General features: G+C 41.2%; 1 protein-coding gene across 2 annotated transcripts in view; it reads right to left on the minus strand.

The window, feature by feature from the left end:
* The window catches only part of MCU (mitochondrial calcium uniporter), an 80,907-nt gene that overhangs the window by 12,694 nt on the left and 44,911 nt on the right, over window positions 1-23,302 (minus strand). For both annotated transcript variants that reach the window (XM_081913183.1, XM_081913184.1), the window contains exons 2-3: window positions 3,398-3,467; window positions 727-897 (exon numbers count right to left, since the gene is read on the minus strand). In XM_081913183.1, the coding sequence (XP_081769309.1) occupies window positions 727-897; window positions 3,398-3,467 (241 nt within the window). The remainder of the gene's footprint in view (window positions 1-726; window positions 898-3,397; window positions 3,468-23,302) is intronic.

Below are 23,302 nucleotides of genomic sequence, written 5' to 3' on the forward strand. Positions count from 1 at the left end.
GAGGTATCCTTGATATGTGTGAATTGCAATGGCAGGCCTATGTGTTAGAATGTTTCCAAAATGGTTTGAAGTGGGGTAGGATTTAGGCTGGAGTAGCAGCAATTTGGGATGCTGAACCCCACTCTCTGCCTAAGTCTTTGTCACAACCAGTATTCTAGCACACAGGTTAACGCCATCCTTATGTAGAGCTATCCCATTTGTTTGTTATCCGCTTAGTAAGCTATAGTTTGTGTTTTTTCCAATAATCAAAGAAGATAGAACCAACCTCTTACCTAGAACCAACCTCTACAGGCCTAGTAGTAGGCAGCACAGAATTAAATGCTTACATTCTAACTACCTCATCTAGAAAGCAATTTATATCACAAGATCTGCTATTCCAAAGAAATAAAAGTGACCAGTACTGTAGTTAACTGTAGCCACAAGAAACCAAGTATCCTTTTTATTAAACGAGCTTATACATTCTGAATCTTAGGTATGCCTAAGAAAACATCAAAGAGACGACATTTTCTAGAGTGTGGATTATCTTCACCCCCACCCTCAACATAACAGTTTTACAGGACATGTGAAATACTGCTAATATGATATAACATCCATATCAGTTTTACAAGCAGTTTTGATGAAAATGCATTAACAAACTAAAGGAACTATAAGCACAGAAAACAAGTGCAGAATCTAACATTGTATTGTAGGTGTTCATCCAATTGCTTCAGTAATGCTGAGTGGTACCTGGTGAGTAAATGGCAACCCGGTCGATTCCCCGGTCTTCTGCTTGTAGTTGCCGTAAGAATACCCCAACAGAATCCGATATAGGCTTAAGTGTAAACTGGCACCGCTCACGCCGGGATGGAAGATTCACAGATATTACAGGTAACCCGTTTTGATAAACCACTGTAACGTCTGGGGGCAGGGAAGCAGACATTCCAAACAGATTACTTCAAGTATATCATGTAATTTAAAATAAACACTGTTACTAAATTCATAAAGCAGAGGTTCCAGCAGCTGGTTCTAGGACTCATTTGGGGGAACTTTAAAGTTTGTGTGCAACAGCAATGCCATTCTCAAAAGCAAAAAAATAATAATTAAAAATGCCACATAGACTTTGCATGCAAAGTCCGATCTACAGAAAACAACACCAGTAACAAGTATCTGTCTTGTTATTCAATGGCCCGTGTAAGATGCTTCAATATTTAGGCAAATAATTTTAACTTCTCTTTAAAAAAAAATACCAACACAAAAGACACCCAAGAACAATAATAAACATTCATCTATAACTTGGTCTTTGGCTGATTAAACCATCTATGGTCTTTTAAATGTGTTTAATGTGTAGGAGATGGGTTATTGGTTGTTGTTGCTATTATGGTATTTTGTATCTTCATTTTGTATTTTTATGCTGTAAACTGCCCTGTGATCTTCAGATGAAGGGTGGTGCAAAAATTTGATAAATAACAATAACATTCAGTGCCAGGAGCTTTCCGCTATTTAAGTGAAGAAATGATTCTTTTTGCATTTTAAAAAATCTCTCTATTGAAAATACCATGTTAGTAATGAAATTATAGGGACTCGGGTAGCCCTGTGGGTTAAACCACAGAGCCTAGGACTTGCCGATCAGAAGGTTGACGGTTCAAATCCGTGCGACGGCGTGAGCTCCCGTTGCTCAGTCCCTGCTCCTGCCAACCTAGTAGTTTGAAAGCACGTCAAAATGCAAGTAGATAAATATTTTCCAGCAGGAAAGTAAACGGCGTTTCCATGCACTGCTCTGGTTCGCCAGAAGCGGCTTAGTCATGCTGGCCACATGACCCGGAAGCTGTACGCCGGCTCCCTCGGCCAGTAAAGCAAGAGGAGCGCCGCAACCCCAGAGTTGACCACGACTGGACCTAATGGTCAGGGGTCCGTTTACTTTAATGAAATTATAGAAATCTCACAATTCATTCTTAATGGCCATTTTTTTCTTGAATTCAGTTTTAACAAGGTACTATTGGAAATAGCTTAATGTATCCCCAAGGTTTTGAGAGACTTTTCTCTTTGGTTAGCATTTTAAACTCCCTCCCTCCCTCTCCCTCTCTCTGTAGTTTAAAAATGCGAGTTCACTACTAAGTAGAAAATCATTTCAAAAAAATTAGCATACTTAAAATAAATACAGAACAGTTCTGACTGCTGATCGGGTTCAACTATTTTTTGTTGGGGTAACAGCCATGTTTCAAGTGCCCAAGTGGACAGTGGGCAGGATACTTCAGGTTTCCCATCAGTATGACAGGTACACATTCTGTGACACTAGATAAAAACAAGGGGAAATATAAGCTCAATACAGACAGCATCTAGCTGACTCTATCTTACAACAGCTCTAATAATTCAGTAACATTTTAACAATGGGGCCATGCCAGAGGTTTGACTACATGATTCAGAGACTATAGATTCTGTTGGAGGTCTATGAAGGGAGAGGACGAAGGCGTTTTGTTTTTAAAAGAATTGTTCTGGTTAGCTGAAAATCTCACTGGCTTTTTGCCACGCACAATGTTTCCGTATGACTCTGTAGACTCTACATTGACTTCAGAACTCCTTTGCAACATTCCCAGGACCAGATGTCCCTCAGCCAGAGAGTTGGGAGAGGCCATTTTGAGCAACTACAGCCACAACTCCTCTTACACTAATACAGCTAAGGAAACTGGGGCAACAGCCACCATGAATGTCTTTAGTCCGGAATTTACATATTTTTGGAGAGGACACAAACCCACAGCAAAGAAAACCAAGGCCTGTCGCTTTAAGACCACATATGCATACTAGCCATATTGGTTTCAAACTCAAACTAAGATGCAGGAAATGCTAAAGCTCTTTAAAGTATCAGTTGTGAAAGGTACATATGCAAAGCAAAGAAGAAAAAGGAATTTAAAAAACGAAAATGGAAGTGATATGTTTCAAGTTGGTTTTTGAGGCAGAAGTCCAAACACAGCTACGCGTCATTCTGAATCTCTGCAAGAATTCTGACTGACCTTCAAGGCATGGAGTTGACCTTGAAAAGGTAGCCCTAAACAAGGCTGGTAAGGTGACATGAAGTCACCAAGAACAAAACAAACAATGGGGAAAGAACCTCCTTTAATTTAAGAATGGGCAAAAAGAGAAAAAGGTAAGTGGCAAAGAAAATCACGTGCCACAGCCTTCTTGCAACAAAGCAGTGCGAGAATGTTAGAGTAGGTAAAGGTGTTTATTTTAACCAGCTAACCATTTCATCAAGTTTTGAAGTGTGTCTGCCTACAAGTGAACCTCATTTGCCACAACTTCTATGGGGGGGGGGGGAATACTGAGGCACACCCTTGATTTTAAAAAATACCAATACAGACACATAATCTTTGAGCATTGGGGTAGGAATCTTGTCTTGAAGAAATTTATTTATTGTACTCACCATCAGAGGGCACTACAGTACTGCAATAGACCACTCTCATGGTCTGCCAAGGAGGAAGCCTTTGGTGTGCCTAGCAAAGGAAAACAGGAAGGAAAGATTTATTAAGAAAAACAGCAAGTGCTGGGTTATTTCAGATGACCCGTGCCAGGACACCAATCTAGCAACATCCTACTGTAGGGAAGACAATGAACTGGTAGAACCTTTCAGGAGATATACTTCTTGTTGCCATCTGTCATTCAGTATGGATACAGTTCACGAGCCAATTCCCATACCTTACAATTTTTTGCTCATTTGAATTTAAAGCCGGTGGGTGAGGAGAGAGAAATCTTTTTAAAGTACTATAAGCAGGGGGGTTTTCCAGCTGGAACTCACCGGAACTTAGTTCCAGCACCTCTCAGGTGGGCGCCATTGCCATTCTAAGAGAACAAGGGAGGCATTCATGGTGAGTTCTGGCACCTCATTTTCTAGAAAAATAGCCCTGATAGGAATTAATTTCCATTTTAAGCCAAGGGCGTGAGTGTGCTAACAGCCCGCAAAAAGATTCAAAATGCAAAACATTATCTAAGAAAGAAGCACAGCAAGAAGAGTGAATCGCCAACACCCAGAATCAAAGTGATACTGGTACATCTTTTAGGAATCCCAGCAGAAACAACTAAAAACATTTTGGTACATTTTATACAAGCAAACTGGCAGAAGCAGAGACAGAGGAAAATGTTTGCAGGCTAAAAGAGTAACTACGTTAGGGAACGCTTAAGCAGGAATCCTTAGAAATATTGGTTAATCCACACCAATTGCACATTTCTGCTTGAACTGCTTATTCAAACAACCCCATACAACAACAGAATTAAAATACAATTCCACGTAAAACCTGCTGCATCTGTTTCACGCTTAACTTATTTAATTAGGAAATCTGAATTTCATTCTGATGGAGCCATAATGGCACAATTACTAAATACGCCCACAAATGACGGTTAATAAATTAATTTTAAAATCTTTTTATGGTCATGGCCAGCTACTTACTGCAAAATGCATGGACAATATTGCTAAACTCTGACCCTCAGCCACTGCAATCTAAATCTTCATATAAAATTTTAAAAGCCTAACTATTCTATGAAGCTTGCAGCTGCACTTTTATCTTAAACTTCTCCATGCAGCAGCGAGGCTCCTTTTGAAAAGTGCTTACTTGCAAATAAGGGTATTTAGGACTACGGCTTTTAAATTTCTAAATTAAATTATTAATAGAAGCCATTAGTTTTCAGGAGCTTCGCAGTGTGTTAAGCCCATACCTATAGCACCTCTAACGTCTTGTTCAGTGTGAAAAAGAAAAGGTGACTTGGAATATGGTAGCTGATGTTTACCCTGAAACAGTACATTGTCAAATACCTGTGATATGTTCTTCTCTCTGAAGTAAGGGCATACAATAGATGGGGCTACTTCCACAACTGCGGGTAAGGGAATGCAGTTTTCCTAATCTCAGAAATAGCCTTGCAATCTTGAATAGACCACTCGGATGAGCAGCTTGCTACAGAGCGGACTGCAGCAACATCTGCACTGACTCAGCCTGGAGCTCCTTAAGAGGAAAGGATGGCTCATTTCTTGAGTTGCCAGCGAACATCCTCTTGTTGCTCTGCATTAAGGTAGGAATCAATTTATTCAGAGGACACCAACTAGCTACTTGGAAAGAACAATTTCCTCTTCCATTTCTTAAGTACAATGCTGTATATAGAGGAGATTGCTCCAATATGCTGTAATTACCATGCTACCACACATCAAATGGCTTCACTGAACTACCCAAAGTGACACGTTTCCTGTACATTGACTTTTCTTCTGCCATGCTATCTTGCCTCATACATTATGGAATTGATGCTAGTGCCTGTGGTTCTGTATTGTACTCCATTGCTGTACTTTCCAGTGGTGATTTTTCTAAATCTTTTTTATGAATGGACCACTGCCACCAACACCAGCATCAGCATACCTGCAGATATATGGGCTGGCAAACATGTAGATATTTCCTTCAAAACTTCGCTATTATTGCTGGGTAGGGGACATGGGAAGCTACCTTATACTGAGCCAGACCATTGGCCTGTCTAGCAGAGTAATGTGTCTTCACTGACTGACAGTAGTTCTCAGGGTCTCTGATAGGGCACATTCCCAGCCCTTCCTGGAGATGCTGGGGGACTGAATCAGGCCCCTTTGGGGTGCTCTACCACTGAGTAATGGCCCCGCCCCCAAACAGCTGGTTGGTACTCATTGCTGCGTCTCCAATCCCTCAAGGCACAACCAACTGTTTGCTGTCGGAATGAGTGGAACCGTAGATACTCTTTCATATGTGATGGTTGGTTTGTTGACAATTGGCTTCCCGCACTGCGTAGGAGACATCCCAAGTGGAAACAAGTGACAGGGGTTCATTTGCATGATATCACTATACATGGGACAAGGTCCCCTTCAGATGTAAATTTGTGAAGCTCTATAACTATGAGGGGAGGCACCCTGAAATATTGTATTCAGGCTACTGATGGAACCACACACTCTGCCTCAATTTTATAAAATCTCAATTTCTTTGAACTAAACCTTTTGGTATTTGCTACAAATTTTGCTTCAGCCCATTTTGCAGAAGACCTATAAGGTTAAATACAAAAAAGAGTATGTATCTGTACAAAATTAGCGACTGAAGGCTATTATGTTAAAAGTCGTTGGATATAGTCCTAAATTTCATAACTACTCAAACAATCCATACGTACTTTCAAATGTCTAGTTTGTCCATACTACACAACTGTGATCCAGCTTGATTTATATTATATTCACTGCTACAGCCTCTGTCGTAGTAATGCAATAGCGAATAGGATGCTCGTGCAAGGTAGATCTAGAAATAGCAGACACTCCTATTCCGTCTGGACTGGAGTTTCAGATTTAAAATAGCACGGGTCTGAAATAATCTCCTATGTGAAGGCAGAAAGTTGATCCCTCCAGCTTGCTACCTCCCTTTCATTTGATTAACATGCATTCTCAACCACCCAAATTCTAATCAACAAAGGTATTGCTACTTATTTCCAGAAATCTTCCTTGCTACACTTATTTGCTCTGTTGGAATATCTGGAACTGCCTGAATGGGCTCTTCATGCAGTTTTGCAGCTGTTATCCCAACTAGCCTAGAGCCTCTGCTTAGGTACATATGTTTGCCTGATGGAAACAGGGAGGCAGAACCATTAATTCTCTCTCCACCTGAGTTCATATACCCGTAAACTAGATTGAGGCTATGGCACCTGCTTTCCTATAAAATGTTCTTAAGAAGAGAAAAGATTGAAGCTATGCATGTGATCAGCATATATAGCTGTTGATATCTAACTGTTGGTCACTTATTGCAACGTGGTACAACAGGTCCTGTTTTGAAAACAGCAATACAGTGGTACCTTGGTTTAAGCACAGCTTAGTTTATGAACAACTTGGGTTAAGAACGCTGCAAACCTGGAAGTAGGTGTTTTGGTTTGTGAACTTTGCCTTGGAATGAGAACATGTTTCGCTTCCTGTTGAGTGTGTTCCATTTGTAAAGTGAGTCCCCTGCTGCTATGGGAAAGCATGCCTTGGTTTAAGAATGCTTTAGTTTAAGAATGGACTTCCGGAACGGAAGTTCGTAAACCAAGGTACCACTGTAGTACAGTAAGATGTAATCAAGGGACTTGAGGTGCAATGCACGTCTGTTATCAGGTCAATTTATGCTACACCGTCACAGAAATTATCCAATCTCCATTTTTCTTTTCTTACGTAACAGCAATAAGGCCACTTCCAGGAAGAAACAGCACGTTTCTTCACTACAGTGTTACTCAAAGAAACATGAGGAAGTTCTTCTGCTGGTGGCTCAGTATACAAGGCACCATACTATCAAGATGGGAATTCACCTGAGAACAGTATGTAACCCGGGCATGATATGAGGCCACCATCTTACTGAAGTTGGGAAGCACATGAATGCCACTTTGGGTTCCATGGCGGAATAAAGGTGAAATATAAATATAAGAAAATTAATAAATAAATCCACTCTGGGGTCTTTGGAAGAGGAGTGGGATACAAGTGTAGTGAACAGCAAGGGATTTTTAAAAATCTATCTTGTATCCCAAAGGGTTTGAGCATCCTGCACAGATACTTAAAATTTCAAACACTACACAATGGGGTATCTTCCCCATCCACAGATAGGGTGCTGCTGAACATGAGAATGCCAGAATTTCCATGCAGGATGTCACCATAAAAGTCTATTTAATCTAGCCTTACACAGAGGTGCAGGTTAGTTTAATCAGTCTTCCACAGTGGCCAGTCAGGTGTCTCGAGAGAGTCCACAAGCAGATCAAGATAGATAAAGCCATCTCATTTATTCCCACCTTTTTTTTTAACAGCAAATTTGCACCCTGCCTTTCCACACAAAAATGTCCAGTGCGTCCAAAGTACACAGTATCAAAAGCAATCAAATGCAGAGCAAATGACAACAATAACAAAAACTAGGTGCAGACAGAAAAGACATATAATGCAGACTAATTAAATAAAATTTGAAAACATCTGCCAGGACAGATGAGTTTTCAAAAGGTAGTGGACAATCATTAGAGAGCTCTCTTGTGGAAGAGTTTCACAGGCTGGGAGCAAACATAGAGAAGGCTATCCCCTGCACCTCATTACTAGAGATGCCTCAGAAACTGATGGGGTACACAAAAGAGCATCCTTAACAGAAGTGCAGGTTCCTATGGGAGGAGACAGCCCTTTAGGGATCCAAAACAATTTGCGGCTTTAAAAGTTAACAACCAGCACCTTGAGTTGAGTCTGGAAATGGAGTCACACCAGTTGCTACTGTAACAGTTACTGCAGAACTGCAGCAGCAGCAAGTTGAGCAAGATAGATTCCTAGCACTTTAGCAGCAGACCCATGTAGAGAGAGCTTTATAGTAGTCGGAAGTGAAGGTAAACAACTACAACCACGTCATTTGACACCTTGATCGAACCTATTTTGTCTAAAAGCAGGCACAGGCAGTATACCAATCTTGTGTTGGGCAAAGCCATTCCCTTACGCCAGGGGTCAGCAAGGTTTATCTTGCCCGGGCCGGATTGGTCCCGCAGAGATCCCTCCATGGGCCGGATCATGTGTGTGCGCATGAGTGTGCCCCCTCCCTGGTGTTTTTCGGCATCTGCAAGTGTGCAGACACAATTTCTGTCACTGCAGAAGCAAGTCCCCGCGCTGAGCTGTGCCAGTTCAGGGCAGCACGTGAGTGGGTAACTGGGTTCGGGGGCAGATCGGGGGCCAGTCAAACGACCTCCACGAGCTGCTTCCGGCCCATGGGCCTTAGGTTGCTGACCCCTGTCTTACGCAGACAGAAGCATCTAGCAATCACACTGCCACTTACAACAGAGGTTTCGCTCGGCTATTGTGAATGAACACCGAAGAAGCTCGATTGTGCCCCAAATGTTAAAGCAGCAAGGTTTCAAGCAATTTTATGCAAAGCAACAATGAAGTGGAAGGACTGGAACAGCAGCCTGGGTATAGCAGACTCCCCAAATCAATCCTTTGCCTTTGGCATATGAGAGGAACATGAGATTAGGGCTCTATGCATGGCACACAGTAAGGAAAGTTTGACCAAGTTTTCTGATTTCTCAGAAAGTGCTGTACTAGGGGTTGTACTAGAAGACTTCCAGGTAAAGTTCCAGCCATGAAACATCTAGAATACGGGCTTAACAGACAACTATGCTGCATGAGAGAAAGTTTAGGATTCAAGCCTAGTAGCATATTTGTGAGCCACGGCTAATGCAAATTTGATTAAATAAGTTAATAGTGCAGCAACTATAAACACTGAGATAAATGAATCCATAACCCTTGAGTGCTGCTCCTGGTCTCCCCAGGCCACTATGCCATACAAAGCAGACTCCAATTTATAAAAGCATCAGTGCTCTCTCATCTAAAGAGTGCTAAGCAATTTTAGTTTCTGATCTTAAGGGTAACAGAACGTAACACCTGCTACCCAACAAGAATTCAGCAGAATAATGAAGCTTTGGACCAAATAAAACTCAGCGCACATTTCAGACTTCATTGATTATGTTTCACAACTATTCATTCGATGACATTTAGTTAATAGCCAGAATGTTCTGGCATCAATTCAGGAAGCAATACTAAATAATTACACCCAGATTTCAATTGAAGGCATGTGTTTACCTTTAAGAGCATCTGGTAACAGATCCATAGGGATAAGGAGGGTTTCATCAGTTTGAGAACATGCACAAGCTTTAAGAGTTTGGAAGTTTTATTCCCTCACTATCTGATTATGGATACTTGGCAGATAAGGTTCATGCACAGAGGCCCATTAAGAGCTCAATGGTCCCACCTAGGGTCTCTGGGTTTCATCCTAATGGTAAAAACAGCTTATCTCCTGCCTCACCTTTCACTGTCACAGTGGTAATGCCAATAGGCATTTTAAAAGCCAGAGCACACAAGAAGCTTCCATAATTCAACCTCCACCCCATAGACTAGAGTAATGTTTGTAATCTAGATGGAATGTATCGGTCAGCATTTTAAACAGGATACCAACTACAGTACCAGTGTAGCTGGTATTGATTTGATTATCACCGTCTTTTCTTTTTTGATCAATGACTCCATTCTGACATAATGTTTTGTCCATTGCTTGTTCCCCCTTAACCATAGTGTAGTGTTAACATTTGAATAGCTGCTGCATAGTTAAGGATGGGGTGCAAATCTGGATATGAAAGCTTTGTTTGGAATGGGTTTTGCAACCTACTGTTTGCATTATTCATAGCAAAATCTTGCTTCAATACAGAATGAACCATCATTTCCCTACCTTCCTAACCTCTTTGCCTGCATGATGAAAAGCAGTTTTCATGGACATTTCCATAGTACACAATCCCTTAGTAGGGTTTAACTCTTAGCTCAGCATATAGTTTCTCTGCACATTCAGGCTCTTAATAAGGGCTTAGGCTACCAAACATGGCTACATATGATGTCTATACTGGTCCAATATATGCCAATTACATTCGCTTCTACCCAGTTTAGATAGCCTATTCTAGATAATTTCTGGTCAGCTAAGTTCTACCTTTCTAAATTCAATGATAATAAAGGGTAAAGGTAAAGGGACCCCTGACCATTAGGTCCAGTCGTGACCGACTCTGGGGTTGCAGCGCTCATTTCGCTTTATTGGCTGAGGGAGCCGGTGTTCAGCTTCCGGGTCATGTGGCCAGCATGGCCAAGCTGCTTCTGGCGAACCAGAGCAGCGCACGGAAATGCCGTTTACCTTCCCGCCAGAGCAGTACCTATTTATCTACTTGCACTTCATGCTTTCAAACTGCTAGGTTGGCAGGAGCAGGGATCAAGCAACGGGAGCTCACCCCGTTGCAGAGATTCAAACAGCTGACCTTCTGATCGGCAAGTCCTAGGCTCTGTGGTTTAACCCACAGCGCAACCCGCGTCCCTCAATGATAAAAGATTCATGGAATTTCTCAGATGTGTTTGTGAACACATGAAGACACACACAGAACAGGAACAGCAATCGTTCCCCCCACAGAAGTAAGAAATCCAAATAACAGATTAAATTTCTGCACTTCAAGCTAACAGAATATTCCATACAGACACAACCTTACACACCTCTAATTTCCTGTCTTACGGTAAAGTCTAGCACTGGGACACTTAATTAATTGAATACTGAAGCTCTGGAGCTAGGTGTTCAGCTCCTATTTTCTGTGTGGGAAAATTAAAAGCTTTTTACATCATTATGCTGCAGGTCCCTCAAAAACGAATCCAGTCACGTCTGAACCAGAGTCAAGGCAATTAGCTGCCTATGGCTGAAAAGACAAATCTTGCTTCCAGCTCTGCACTGTGAAATAAAAATCCATTTTTGGCTCTGACATACAAGTACCTCCAAACCTGTTGGCCACAATCCCAGTAACATTACAGGAGTGCTGCAAGCTTTCCTAAAGCAATCTCAGTGCCTTTGGCTGTCAAATTAGTGATGGACTAAACCTGCATGTCATCTCAGCCTCTGCTTTCCTCTACCGTGCTCCTTCCCACTCTTTAAGCAATCATATATTCTACAGCAAATGACAGAATTACAGAATAACCAAATTAGAAGGTTTACAGAAATGTGACGATAACTACACATTTACTAGGAAACTATATTTGCTTGAATGGGAGCAAAGTCTGAAGACAAGGCAGCTACATTTTCGGTTTGGATAGTTCTCATATACAGTATTGCAGGATATAAATAACCAGCAGGAGAGAATAAGCAGGTATCAGAAACTTAAGTTGTTCTTGCCCCCTTGAGCTTGAGGAAACAATGCATTTGTTCCAATGGCTACAATAGCTTTTCTGAGAAAGCATGAATGCAGAAAGTTCTTTCCTACTAAGGGATAAAAGAATGAAAATATATGCAAGCAAAGCCATTCTAAGCAAATGAGGGAGGTGTTCATAGTGAATTCTGGTACCTCTTTTTCTAGAAAAATAACACCAAAAATAGAGATAGAGAGGTGCCATAACTGAGTTCCACTGAGTCCCAGCTGAAAAAAGTGTGTGTGCGCGCGCTCTCTCTCTCTCTCTCTCTCTCTATATATAAATATTTTCAGAGAGAGAGAGAGAGATGCCAATATTTGGGCACACCAGTCTACCAGTCTAAGACTGATTATGTACCAGGGCAGCAACACTGTATAATTAGTCCCACTATAATCTTGAATATCAATTTTATTCCTGTATTAAATAACATTAATTACAGTCCCTTTTAAAGATCAAGCTTTTTGTTGCAAAGAACTAATCAATATGCAGCTTGGTGGATGGCCTTTTTTGGCTTCCAGTCTCAGAAAAATATATTTAGAGTCCATTTCAATGATCTGCTGAGCAGATTCTACATTGCGAGAGCATAAAACTATTGAGGTGCTATTTATTCTCTTTATTTTAATTTAGGTAATTTATAATGCAAAACTTTCTGTAATATATACCATGCACATTTTTGTGAGTTTCATTTAAATGAGTTTCAGGTATATTTTATTTTGTTGACCTTTGTCTTACTATGGAAAATAGACTAATTCAATAAATTCCATTATATGGGTGTTGTGGCATGCGTATATATGTGCGTGTACATATATTTTAAGTAAGTATGGGCAACTTGTGGCCTTCAAGATGTTGCTGGACTCCCAGCCAATATGATGAGGGACATCCAGCAACATCTCAGGGCCACAGGTTTCCCCATCCCCATTAGTTTTCAAGTACTCTCCTTTCTACACAACCATAAGAATTTGGGTGACAACTTTTTCCCAAGCTTACCCAAGCTGTGCACTGGAGCCTAGCATCTTCCTTGACGCAATCTGTCTGAATAATGACTCTGCCTTGTGCCTTTTCCTGGCCATCATAACTCTGTCTACTGCAGCTAGGGCATATATATTTTAGATAGCAAAACATTCTTGACATACCAGTGTCTTTACAGTACAGCAAACAAACCATTCTTTTGGTTAAAGTTATAGGCATGGTTCACTACTTAGGTCGAGCTCATGGACTGGTGGGAGACCCAGAGGTCAGAAACCATATCTGGGATTCCTTATCTATTGTAATTTTTGGTTCATTCTGATTGGTTTGCAGGGCAGTTAGATAACATTGCATCAAAGCAAGAGTGATCATACACTTTCCGGTACATTTTCCTCATCTCAAAATGCTAGATCTTTGTTGTTGTGCAAGACCAAAATATGCACAGTCTGGAAATGCCCACAGATTAGTCTGCATGTAACAGAAAAGAAGGAAACAAGCCAGAGAATTTGGACACAACCTCTCCTGATGTTCACTCTCGGGAGAAAGGCATTAAAGAGCTCTTTGCCTGCCTCACTCCCTCTCTCTCTCTCTCTCTCTCTCTCTCTCTCACACACACACACACACACCTCACTGTGGCAACATGATGCTTATGGAAAAAGAAAACCCTCATATAGTCTGGTTTAACCATCATTCCAGTGATTATGTGGAACATGTTGCAATCTATCCTAGCACTGGTGCAACCCATCCCCAGAGTGGCTGGGGAAGCCCAGCCAGATGGGTGGGATATAAATAATAAATTATTATTATATTATTATTATTATTATTATTATCCCCCAAATCAAATCTAGTAACTAAAGTTCAGCATTACAATATAAAAAAACAAAAAGTGTTAAAAGCCCTCTTGTTGTACCTCATTGTGAATCAAAGCAGCTGAGGTAAATTAGGGTGGAGTAGAACAAAACTCTTAGAATCACAGGCTATGCAGGGTGCCTCTCCCAAAACTTAATTTATAACAGCATGCTTCATACATAGGGGGCAATTTGAAGAATCTTGTAAGGGGAAGAACCATGAAAGTAGAGCTCCAGCTCTTTGGTCTTCCCAAAGCTATCTTCTGTTTTCAACAGCAAGGGGCTTGGTGTCACTTATTCCTTGACTCAAACCTGGAAGCTGTCACAAACATTTCGCCTTGCATTAGTAAGAGAAGTCAAAAATAGGTTAGAATAATCTACAGGAGAAGCAGGGAAGAGGCAGAGAATGCAATCTTCCTGAAAAGGGGAAGCCATCGTTCTGTTACAGTTATGCTTATTATTCACACAGCCAGTTCTATTTTCCTAAATAACCATTTTTTGTACTTGGTCTTGATACTGAGCCATGTAGTAGCCTAGCAATTGTTTCTGGGCTCTGCTTCTGTGGTCCTGGGACTCCAGCTGCTTCTGTGTGCCTGTCCTGCTGCTGCTCAAAATAAACAAGGCACAGCATCCCTTCTGAGGCAGGGAGGGAGAATGGAGAATAACTTCCCCCTCCAAGGCAGTGGTAGAACAAATGTTTTGCATGAAGAAGACGCTGGATTCATCTCCAGCTTAAAAATACCTCAGGTGCATGGCTTGCAAAGTCTCCTAGGGCCTTGGAGCATCTCTGCCAATCAGGACAGACATAGGTCCTGGGCAGCAGGACCAATGGTATTACTCTGAGTGGAGGAGCAATATGCTCTCATATACAGTGGTACCTCGGGTTAAGAACTTAATTTGTTCTGGAGGTCCGTTCTTAACCCAAAACTGTTCTTAACCTGAGGTACCACTTTAGCTAATGGGGCCTCCCGCTTCTACTGCACGATTTCTGTTCTCATCCTGAGGTAAAGTTCTTAACCCGAGGTACTATTTCTGCGTTAGCGGAGTCTGTAACCTAAAGTGTCTGCAACCCGAGGTACCACTGTATCTGAAGCAATGGCTGCCACAGGAGAAACTTCCTAACTGTAAGAGCTGTGCAATGGTGGGACAGATGACAGTGTAAAGTGGTGGGCTCTCCTTTGCAGCAACTGGGGACCTGTCGGGGATATCGTCATTGCATCCTGTATTATAGGTTCTGTGTTGATTAAGGAGGTTGAGCCAGATGACCTTCAAGATCACTTTCAGATCTAAAATGATGTGATTTGATATTCCCAGACATAAATTCTCAGTGCTCCCTAGAGAGGTGCTTGATGGAGAGGCAACCATTTAAGGGGGTGAGCATTTTCACCTTCCACCCCATCACCTTGCAGCCTCAAAAAACCTGTTGCCTAGGAGACAGGACATTTGGTGGCAAGACTACCATCTAGGCACTGAGTGTATATAGGGATCTGAAGGAAGAGTGACCATCTTTACTTCCCCAGATAATTAATAGGTGAGACCCGGGATGAAAACTGTCTCAAGTGGATAGGTGTATCCTACAACCACTGTCAGCTTTGGGCTGTTGTTGTTTTTTTAAAGTGAAACAATACAAAAGTTAAATAAGATAATACTGGTGTGGCATGGTTTAACATCTAAGTAGGAACACAATCCTTCCTTAGATAGATAATGTAGCTTTCGGTTTTGCCGTGATAGAAAGCTGCTACTAGACTGGCCTGTGGAGAGATTGTAACTAATTAGAATGCCAAATTGATAGCTTTGAAAAACAAAATGCTGTTATTACAAGATGGTCTGAGACAAAGTTGAAGCTATTAATCTTGATATGGGAGGGTGGAACTCGCCCTCCCCAAAGTAATTGAATTTTTGTATTACAGTCTACAGAATTTAACAACAGCTTACAGAGCCTAACAGTCTGTTACCACAACATTTGCACAAGTCCACATACGGACCATTTCAGCACCCAGAATCTTCAGACAGATCCAATTCCTAGTTCACAGAGTAGAACTACTGAGATAAGACAGAATTTCTACCTTGAGTGACTTTTGTGCTCTTAAATCCCTGTGTAGCGTAACAGCAGTTCGATCTAGAGTGTATGGGGCACAGAAAAACAGGAGAATGTGACTGTTTTATTGCATCCCCAAACCTATCTGCTTGCAGGTGGTATTGTTTACCTGCATTCCCATAACTGACCTATAATAGAGAGTCCTCTACAAGGCTTACAAAGCACCTGAACCTCTGCTAAACAGGAAGAACAAGAGTTCAGCTGAAACCCTATATCTGGACTTAATTCAAAACAAAACAAAAACATGCATAGACACACATTATCGGACAGCATTAAAGAGCCAGTGCAAAATTGAGCATCCCTGTCTTCAGTGATTACAGTGTTCTTCTTAATTCCGCACTTTGACATGAACTAGGGTAAGATATAAGGCTGTTTTCTAGGCTGTCCTGTAAATCACTAAGTTACTACACTTGATACATACAAATAATTATAACAAATAATCATGTTTACCCAAACATTTTAAACATCTATCTTCTTCTTCTTATCATTATTATTATTCTGTATATGAAAATGAACTAGTGCAGGGAAGCCATGAGTTAACTTGGAACATTCCAGTTACTAACTGTAGTATGCTTAAAGAATGAGCATGGTCCTAGATATTTGCTTCAATATCCAGGGTATATTAAGTTGAAGGATTTATATTTGAAAATTCAGAACTATGTGACAGGTGCTCTTCTCTGTTCCCAGGCAATACGTACTGGATCCAATAAAGAGTAAAATATTCACATACCAATGAATATATTAGCTCCTGGAGAAACTGATGGGTTTAGACACAGTATGACCTTCACTTGTTTTAATTGCCAGATTACCAGCTTTAGGAAACCTTTTCGCCAAGCAATGACAATAGAAGGTCTACACTGGGTGAAGGGCTACAACACAACTATTTGCTTTAACATGCTGGTTGCAATTCATTTTCTATTTCCTGGTGGGCCTGAAACAGTAGTCGTCACACTCTTAGAATTGCACGGGAGCAAGCTTTATCAAGGAGACGTGGAATTTTCACAGTTGCACAGTCCCGCAACAATATACCCTTCTGTAGGTTTGATGCAGCATGCACAAAAGCTTGGTGGAGGAGCCAAGTTTTGAACTGGTGAATTACCCAAGTGGCACAAAGGGGATGGGGGCAAGGCTACACACAAAAACGAAGGCAGCAAGAGACTCTGATAGTGAAAGAGGAAGGGGAAAAGAGCACCAAGACTATTATAGGACTTGTGTTTCTTTCTTGCACAAATTCCAGCCGGAGGCAGACAGAGTTTTGTTTTTTGTTCTCCCCTTATTTGCAGCTTTGCATAAGCCTTCAGGAACTATTTGGTCTGCAAACACAAGGGCTGGTGCAATTTCTCTGCTTGTGGTCCAACAGCACAATATGTTTGCTTTATTAAAAAAAACCGTGCAGAATATTAATGTCAGACTCAGCAGAATAAATGTTCCAAAAAGACCATTAATTTGAGAAGAAAAGTAACAAGAGATGAAATATTCAAACTGTGCTAATATAAAGTAAGTAGCATAATTTCCAGTTATTGATGGCACAGCTTCTTGCAAAGTACTTTGGAGAGAGAACTATTCCTTGGTATAAGATAGGTGTTTGGTAAGTGGTAATTTTCATCAGTAAAGGCTGCAAATTATATATTGAACTCCAAGTGTAATAATTTGATCAACATATTCAACAACTATGAGGACAAAATAATAGGGAGCACTTTTTACCCTAACTGCTACTACTCACTAAATACCTCTTAGCCTTTTAAAATAAGGTTTATGCCTCCTTGGAGCACACTGTTACTCAAGAGCAACAGTTTACACAACCTCCCCTCCTCATTTAATGGCTCACCCAAAGGCCAAACTACATGTGACCTTAACTATATAGTTCTACCCCTGAGTTTTCCCACCACAACATGCAGGGGATCATTCCTGATCAAGTCCTCTGTGTCTGTGTGTGTGTGTGTGTGTGTGTGTGTGTATAGCCAGCACACACCTGTAGTCTCAATATGAATCCAGCTCTCTCTCACACCTGCATTTTGCACTGAAACAAAGATCTCATTAATTTCAGCAGGACCTTCTTCAAGGAAATTGCACACATGGGGATTTCAGTCTGAATCAGGACAGCAGAGGGAGCAAAGTACCGTATTTTTCGCTCCCGACCATAGGACGCACCTTGTTTTAGAGGGGGAGAACAAGAAATAAAATTCTCCCCCTCTCTGCTCAGCGCCCCTTCAGCGAAGCGGCAGGAGAAATGGAGCCCCTTTCATTTCTCCTCCCGCTTGGCTGAAGGGGTGCTGCGCAGCTCTCCCTCTCTGCTAAAGCCAGGAGAGTCTTGCTCTCCCGGCTTCAGTAAAAGGAACTCGAAGCCTTTGGAGCACAGCGCAAGTTCCCACTGCACTCCAAAGTCTTCAGGCGGCTATCCCTGAAGCCTGGAGAGTGAGAGGGGTCAGTGCGCACCGACCCCTCTCGCTCTCCAGGCTTCAGTGAAAGCAACGCGTAGCGTCCAGAGCACGGAGGGAGCCCTCCCTCTGCGCTTTGGAGGCTTCGCGTTGCTATCGCTGAAGCCAAGGAGCCTGCATTCACTCCATAGGACGCACACACATTTCCCCTTAATTTTTGGAGGGGAAAAAGTGCGTCCTATAGAGTGAAAAATACGGTACTTAAAGAACCCTGTTAGAATCCAAATCTAGAACAAGCTTCCCAGAGTCTAACAATTTGTGGAGAAACCCATGCATGACATTGTTCAGGTTGTGTGCAGTTTGGCCCTGAGTCACTATACTTTCTTTAACTCGGGCAAGACTTTAAAAAAGTCTCAATACCAGGGGACTTTATTGATGTGCCATGGTGACCCGTTCATTGCAAAACAAACAAACAATTTCAGTAATCTCGTATTTTCAGCACACTGCGTATTATATATTTTATTATGCTAGACTTTCAACAGGCTGCCACAGAGCTGAAGCTATTTCAATGTTTGCAAGGAACACACCTCAAGTTGAAGTCACTATTAGGGACATCAGAGAATTCTGATAAAAAACAGCAACAGGAGAATAAACTGCCAGTGTTTGCTTGATTGCCTCATGTCTTTAACATAAATTGTTCCAGCAAATACAACTGGTATTCACTGTTGTTGTTGGTCCACAAACTATATTTAATTGATTACATCCCCACCATTTGCATTGCATAGAAATGAATGGGGTGGAATAATCTAATGACAATGTACTGATAATTGTGTGATTTAGCCGCAGCAAGCATGGTGACAAATAATGTAGTATTTGACGGAAGATGCAGTGGAACAGAAGCAGTGCTGCATGTGACAAATACAGGATGGAACAGAAAATTATGCCTTCTTACACTACACATACCAATGTGAAGTCATTTATTCATCATTTGACAGATGTGATAACCGGTTATGTTTATTCTAGAAACCAAGCCTTGGCTTTGGGGTTGTTGTTTTTAAAAAAAACAGCTTGCGGTGTTATTGTGAGCAGCTTTTCATTGGCTCTGCACTTATGAAAAGATGACAGCTTTTTCAAGCTTGATTAGGGTTTATTCTGCCCTGCACAACACTATAATTTAGAACTTAGTACCATGAAATCTAAAACAAATTGAGGATTTGGTGTGGCTTCTCTTCAAAACAATCTAACATTCTGTTAACATCAAACCAGAACTACATACTTAGCCAAATTGCTGCATAGTTGTAGCTGAGAGTAGCAGAGACAAGCTAGTTCATAAAGCCTGTAGGCACGACTTGTTTTATTTATTTTTGTACAGCACCTAGGAATTTTAAGCACTGTACAAAGTTAAAAACACACCCTACCTGCTACTTCTCTGCTTAAAATTGTGTCCACTGCTGTTCTGCAGCCCTTTTGAATAAGAAAACATACCAACTCCATGTGCAATACAGTGTTACCTCAGGTTACACACTCCGCTAACCCAGAAATAGTGCTTTAAGTTAAGAACTTTGCTTCAGGATAAGAACAGAAATCGTTCTCCAGCGGCGCGGCAGCAGCAGGAGGCCCCATTAGCTAAAGTGGTGCTTCAGGTTAAGAACAGTTTCAGGTTAAGAATGGACCTCCGGAACAAATTAAGTACTTAACCCAAGGTACCACTGTACTTAGTAATGTGAAAACTGACCAAAAAAAGTCCTCTGGAAAAAGTAGCATATGTGATAAAGGAGTTTAGTCTGTAAGGTATCATAGAAATTATTATTGATACAGAGGCATACTCTGATATATACTTCTTTATGTTATAATTTAGTTACAATAATAACAAGGAGAGTGATTTGTTGGTCCCATGGCCAATATACAAAAGACCTTTACCTATCTGATTTTAGTTCTCTTGCCAGCAGTGGAATTCAGAAGCTAAAAAGGCTAGTGCTATTCTAGGCTTCATGAACAGAAGAATTCAAATATCAGACAGTAACGGTACTACTTTATTCTCTTTGGTCAGACCTCATCGGCAGTAACCTCCCCCATTCTGGGTACTGCAGTTTAAGGAATGTGCCCATGGGAGAGTGAGAAAGACCAAGTCCTATGAGGAAAGATTGAAGGAATTAGGTAAGACAATTAAGAGGCAGTTTGATACCCCTATTCAAATAGGAGGTGACACATAGATGATGGAGCAAATTTATTTTCTTTTTCTCCAGAGGGAGAAGGTGGGATCAAAATCAATGGTTTCAAATGACAAGAAAAGGAATTTCAAATAAGGACTTCTGATGACACAAGATGTTCAGACTGCCTCAAAAGGGAGTGGACTCTCCTTTAAGTTTTTTTAAAACAGAGGCTGGATAGTTACCCACCAGGGATTCTCTAGCAGCAGGTTTCCTGCATCAGTCAGAAGATGACTTTTGAAGTGAAGTCCCTTTCAGCTCTATGATTCTGTTTTTGCATCCTTTTCTTGAGCTAAAAAATAGCCTTATGCAGATAATGAGGATCATGAGGTAAAACATTTCAACACAGGAGTACAGAGAAAGGGGGACTGAGAGGCTAAGGTGACTCAAAAGAGATACAGTGGTACCTCGGGATGCGAACGGGATCCGTTCCGGAGCCCCAGTCGCATCCCGTATGGAACGCAAGACGCGATGACGCGTCTGCACACACGCAGGTCACATTTCGCCGCTTCTGCACATGTGTGTGACATCATTTTTAGCATCTGCGCATGTGCGAGCGGCGAAACCCGGAAGTAACGCAACTCGAGACGCGCTCAACCCGAAGCACATTCAACTCGAGGTATGGCTGTACTAGAAAATTGGGTTGTTGTTTTTATTTTGATTATATATTTTGTGGTTTTATATTTTGATTTTATTCTGTGAACTGCCCTGAGACCTGTGGGTATAGGGCGGGGTGTGTGTGTGTGTGTGTACACAGCAAGTCAACAAAATACACAGTCTTCAATGATTTTAGGGGAAAATCATCTCCTTGGTGGGGGGGGGAATAAGTTACAGGAGAGGTGTAAAGTTCTATGCTTCTATGACATCTTCTTTTTAGCCATTCGTTTAACATCAGCCTTAACTTACCCAACCATGCACATGCAGAAATATACATTCATATATTTTTCTCCATATCCACTTTCAATCAATACATGATCTGTTTGTTCATTCACCTTTTTCTGCCCCACCACACACAAGCTATATTCATTCTTAACCACAACAGCAAATATCCTTTCCAGTTCTGCAGCTCTTTAGGCACCATTTTATTTAAAAACAAACAAACAAACACCATGGTATATACAGTGATATAAGGCGGGTCATTCAAACTTTCCAAAGTGAAACACATTTATTTTAAATCATAATTAATCACAAACCTATTTCATGCCTCATTGACTCATGCTTATATGACTTTAGATTGTGGCATTGTGCACTGTTCATTCATTAAACAAGGGTGGTGAATCTGTGGCCCTCCAGAAGACAGAGGACTACAACTTCAATAAGCTACTGACCACGTCGGCTGGGCCAGATGAGAGTTGGAGTCCAACAACGTTCCCCACCCCATCCCTTCATTATACCCTTTAAGCACACTTCATATTCCCAATCAAGGTAATGAAAGGGTTTTAAAAAGCAAAGTTGACAAGGAAAGACTTGAAAGCCAACACATTCATTCATTCATTCATTCATTCATTTGTTTGTTTGTTTGTTTGTTCATTCATATTTCTTACATCTATATACCACTTTTATCCACCAAGGGTCTCAAAGTGGTGTACATGGTTCTCCTCTTCCCCATTTCACCCTCACCACAACCCTGTGAGGTAGGTTAGGCTAAGAGATGGTGACTGGCCCAAGGTCACCCACTAAGCTTCATGTCTGAGTGGGGATTCGAATCCTGCTCTCCCCAGGTTAGGACCAACCATTATGCCAAACAATTTTTTTTCCATATTGTGTAGAATACTGTACACCAAATAGATACAAAATAAAGCACTTTTTTGAAGTAAAATATGCCAGCTGTACTAACACATGTACAGTGGTACCTCAGATTAAGTACTTAATTCGTTCCGGAGGTATGTTCTTAACCTGAAACTGTTCTTAACCTGAAGCACCACTTTAGCTAATGGGGCCTCCTGCTGCTGCTGCGCCGCCGGAGCACGATTTCTGTTCTCATCCTGAAGCAAAGTTCTTAACCCGAGGTATTATTTCTGGGTTAGCGGAGTCTGTAGCCTGAAGCGTATGTAACCCGAGGTCCCACTGTACCTGCTTATTCAGAAATCAGCCCCAGTGGTACTTACTTTCTGGTATAGGTATGGGACTTCACCCTAAAGCTGTGTTATGACTACATGCAATCCTTTCAGGCTTAATGTTTGTTTCTTGAGCAACGCTAAAGCTCACTGATAAAAAATATTCTGACAAAAGCCTAAACAAAATTTTACTCACTTACACAAGTTTTAGATGTACTATATGGTGAACACAAAAGGGAGCAGGTGGAGCTGTGATCTAAACCACTGAGCCTCTTGGGCTGGCAGTTCAGATCCCCAAGACAGGGTGAGCTCCCATTGCTCTGTCCCAGATCCCACAAACCTAGAAGTTTGAAAGCACACCAGTGCAAGTAGATAAATAGGTATCGCTGTGGTGGGAAGTTAAACAGCATTTCTGTGCACTCTAGTTTCTGTCACGGTGTTCCAGAAGCAGTTTAGTCATGCTCAGCCTGAGGCGAGATGAGCATTGCAACCTCATAGTCGCCATTGATTGGACTTAACCATCCAGGGGTCCTTTACCTTTACCTTTTTAGTGAACACATGGTGTGAGGATATCAAGATATACTCTTTTGTCAATGGAGAAACAAGCTTTTATCTTTGATTGAAGGCACTAGAATTTTATTGAACTATTTGACCAAACTCAGTTATTCTTGAACTACAGCCCAGAATACCTGGTGAGTCATGGAAATAATTTTAGTAACTATAGAAGGCATGATAAAAGCATTACTACACCAGTCTAATAGAACTCAGCATCCTTTTATACTCATGCCTTTAACAGCATTTTTATATTTGGCAATGTTTTAATACCAAAGAGCAAACTCAAGGAAATGTAGAATAAAAACACCTGATTTTAGCTATAAGCCATGACCTTAAAATAATTTTTGTATTTGAAAATCTTCTGCCCAATTAAACACAATCCTAATTCACAGAATTCCTGCTTGCAAAAATCATTTTCCATGATTTTACTGAGCATGTTCATGTGTGTCCATCTTTGCCACTAAAAAGAAACAAGCTAAACACTTGCCT

Source organism: Podarcis melisellensis (genome assembly GCF_964234715.1).
Source record: "Podarcis melisellensis genome assembly, chromosome: 5".
Classification (NCBI taxonomy): domain Eukaryota; kingdom Metazoa; phylum Chordata; class Lepidosauria; order Squamata; family Lacertidae; genus Podarcis; species Podarcis melisellensis.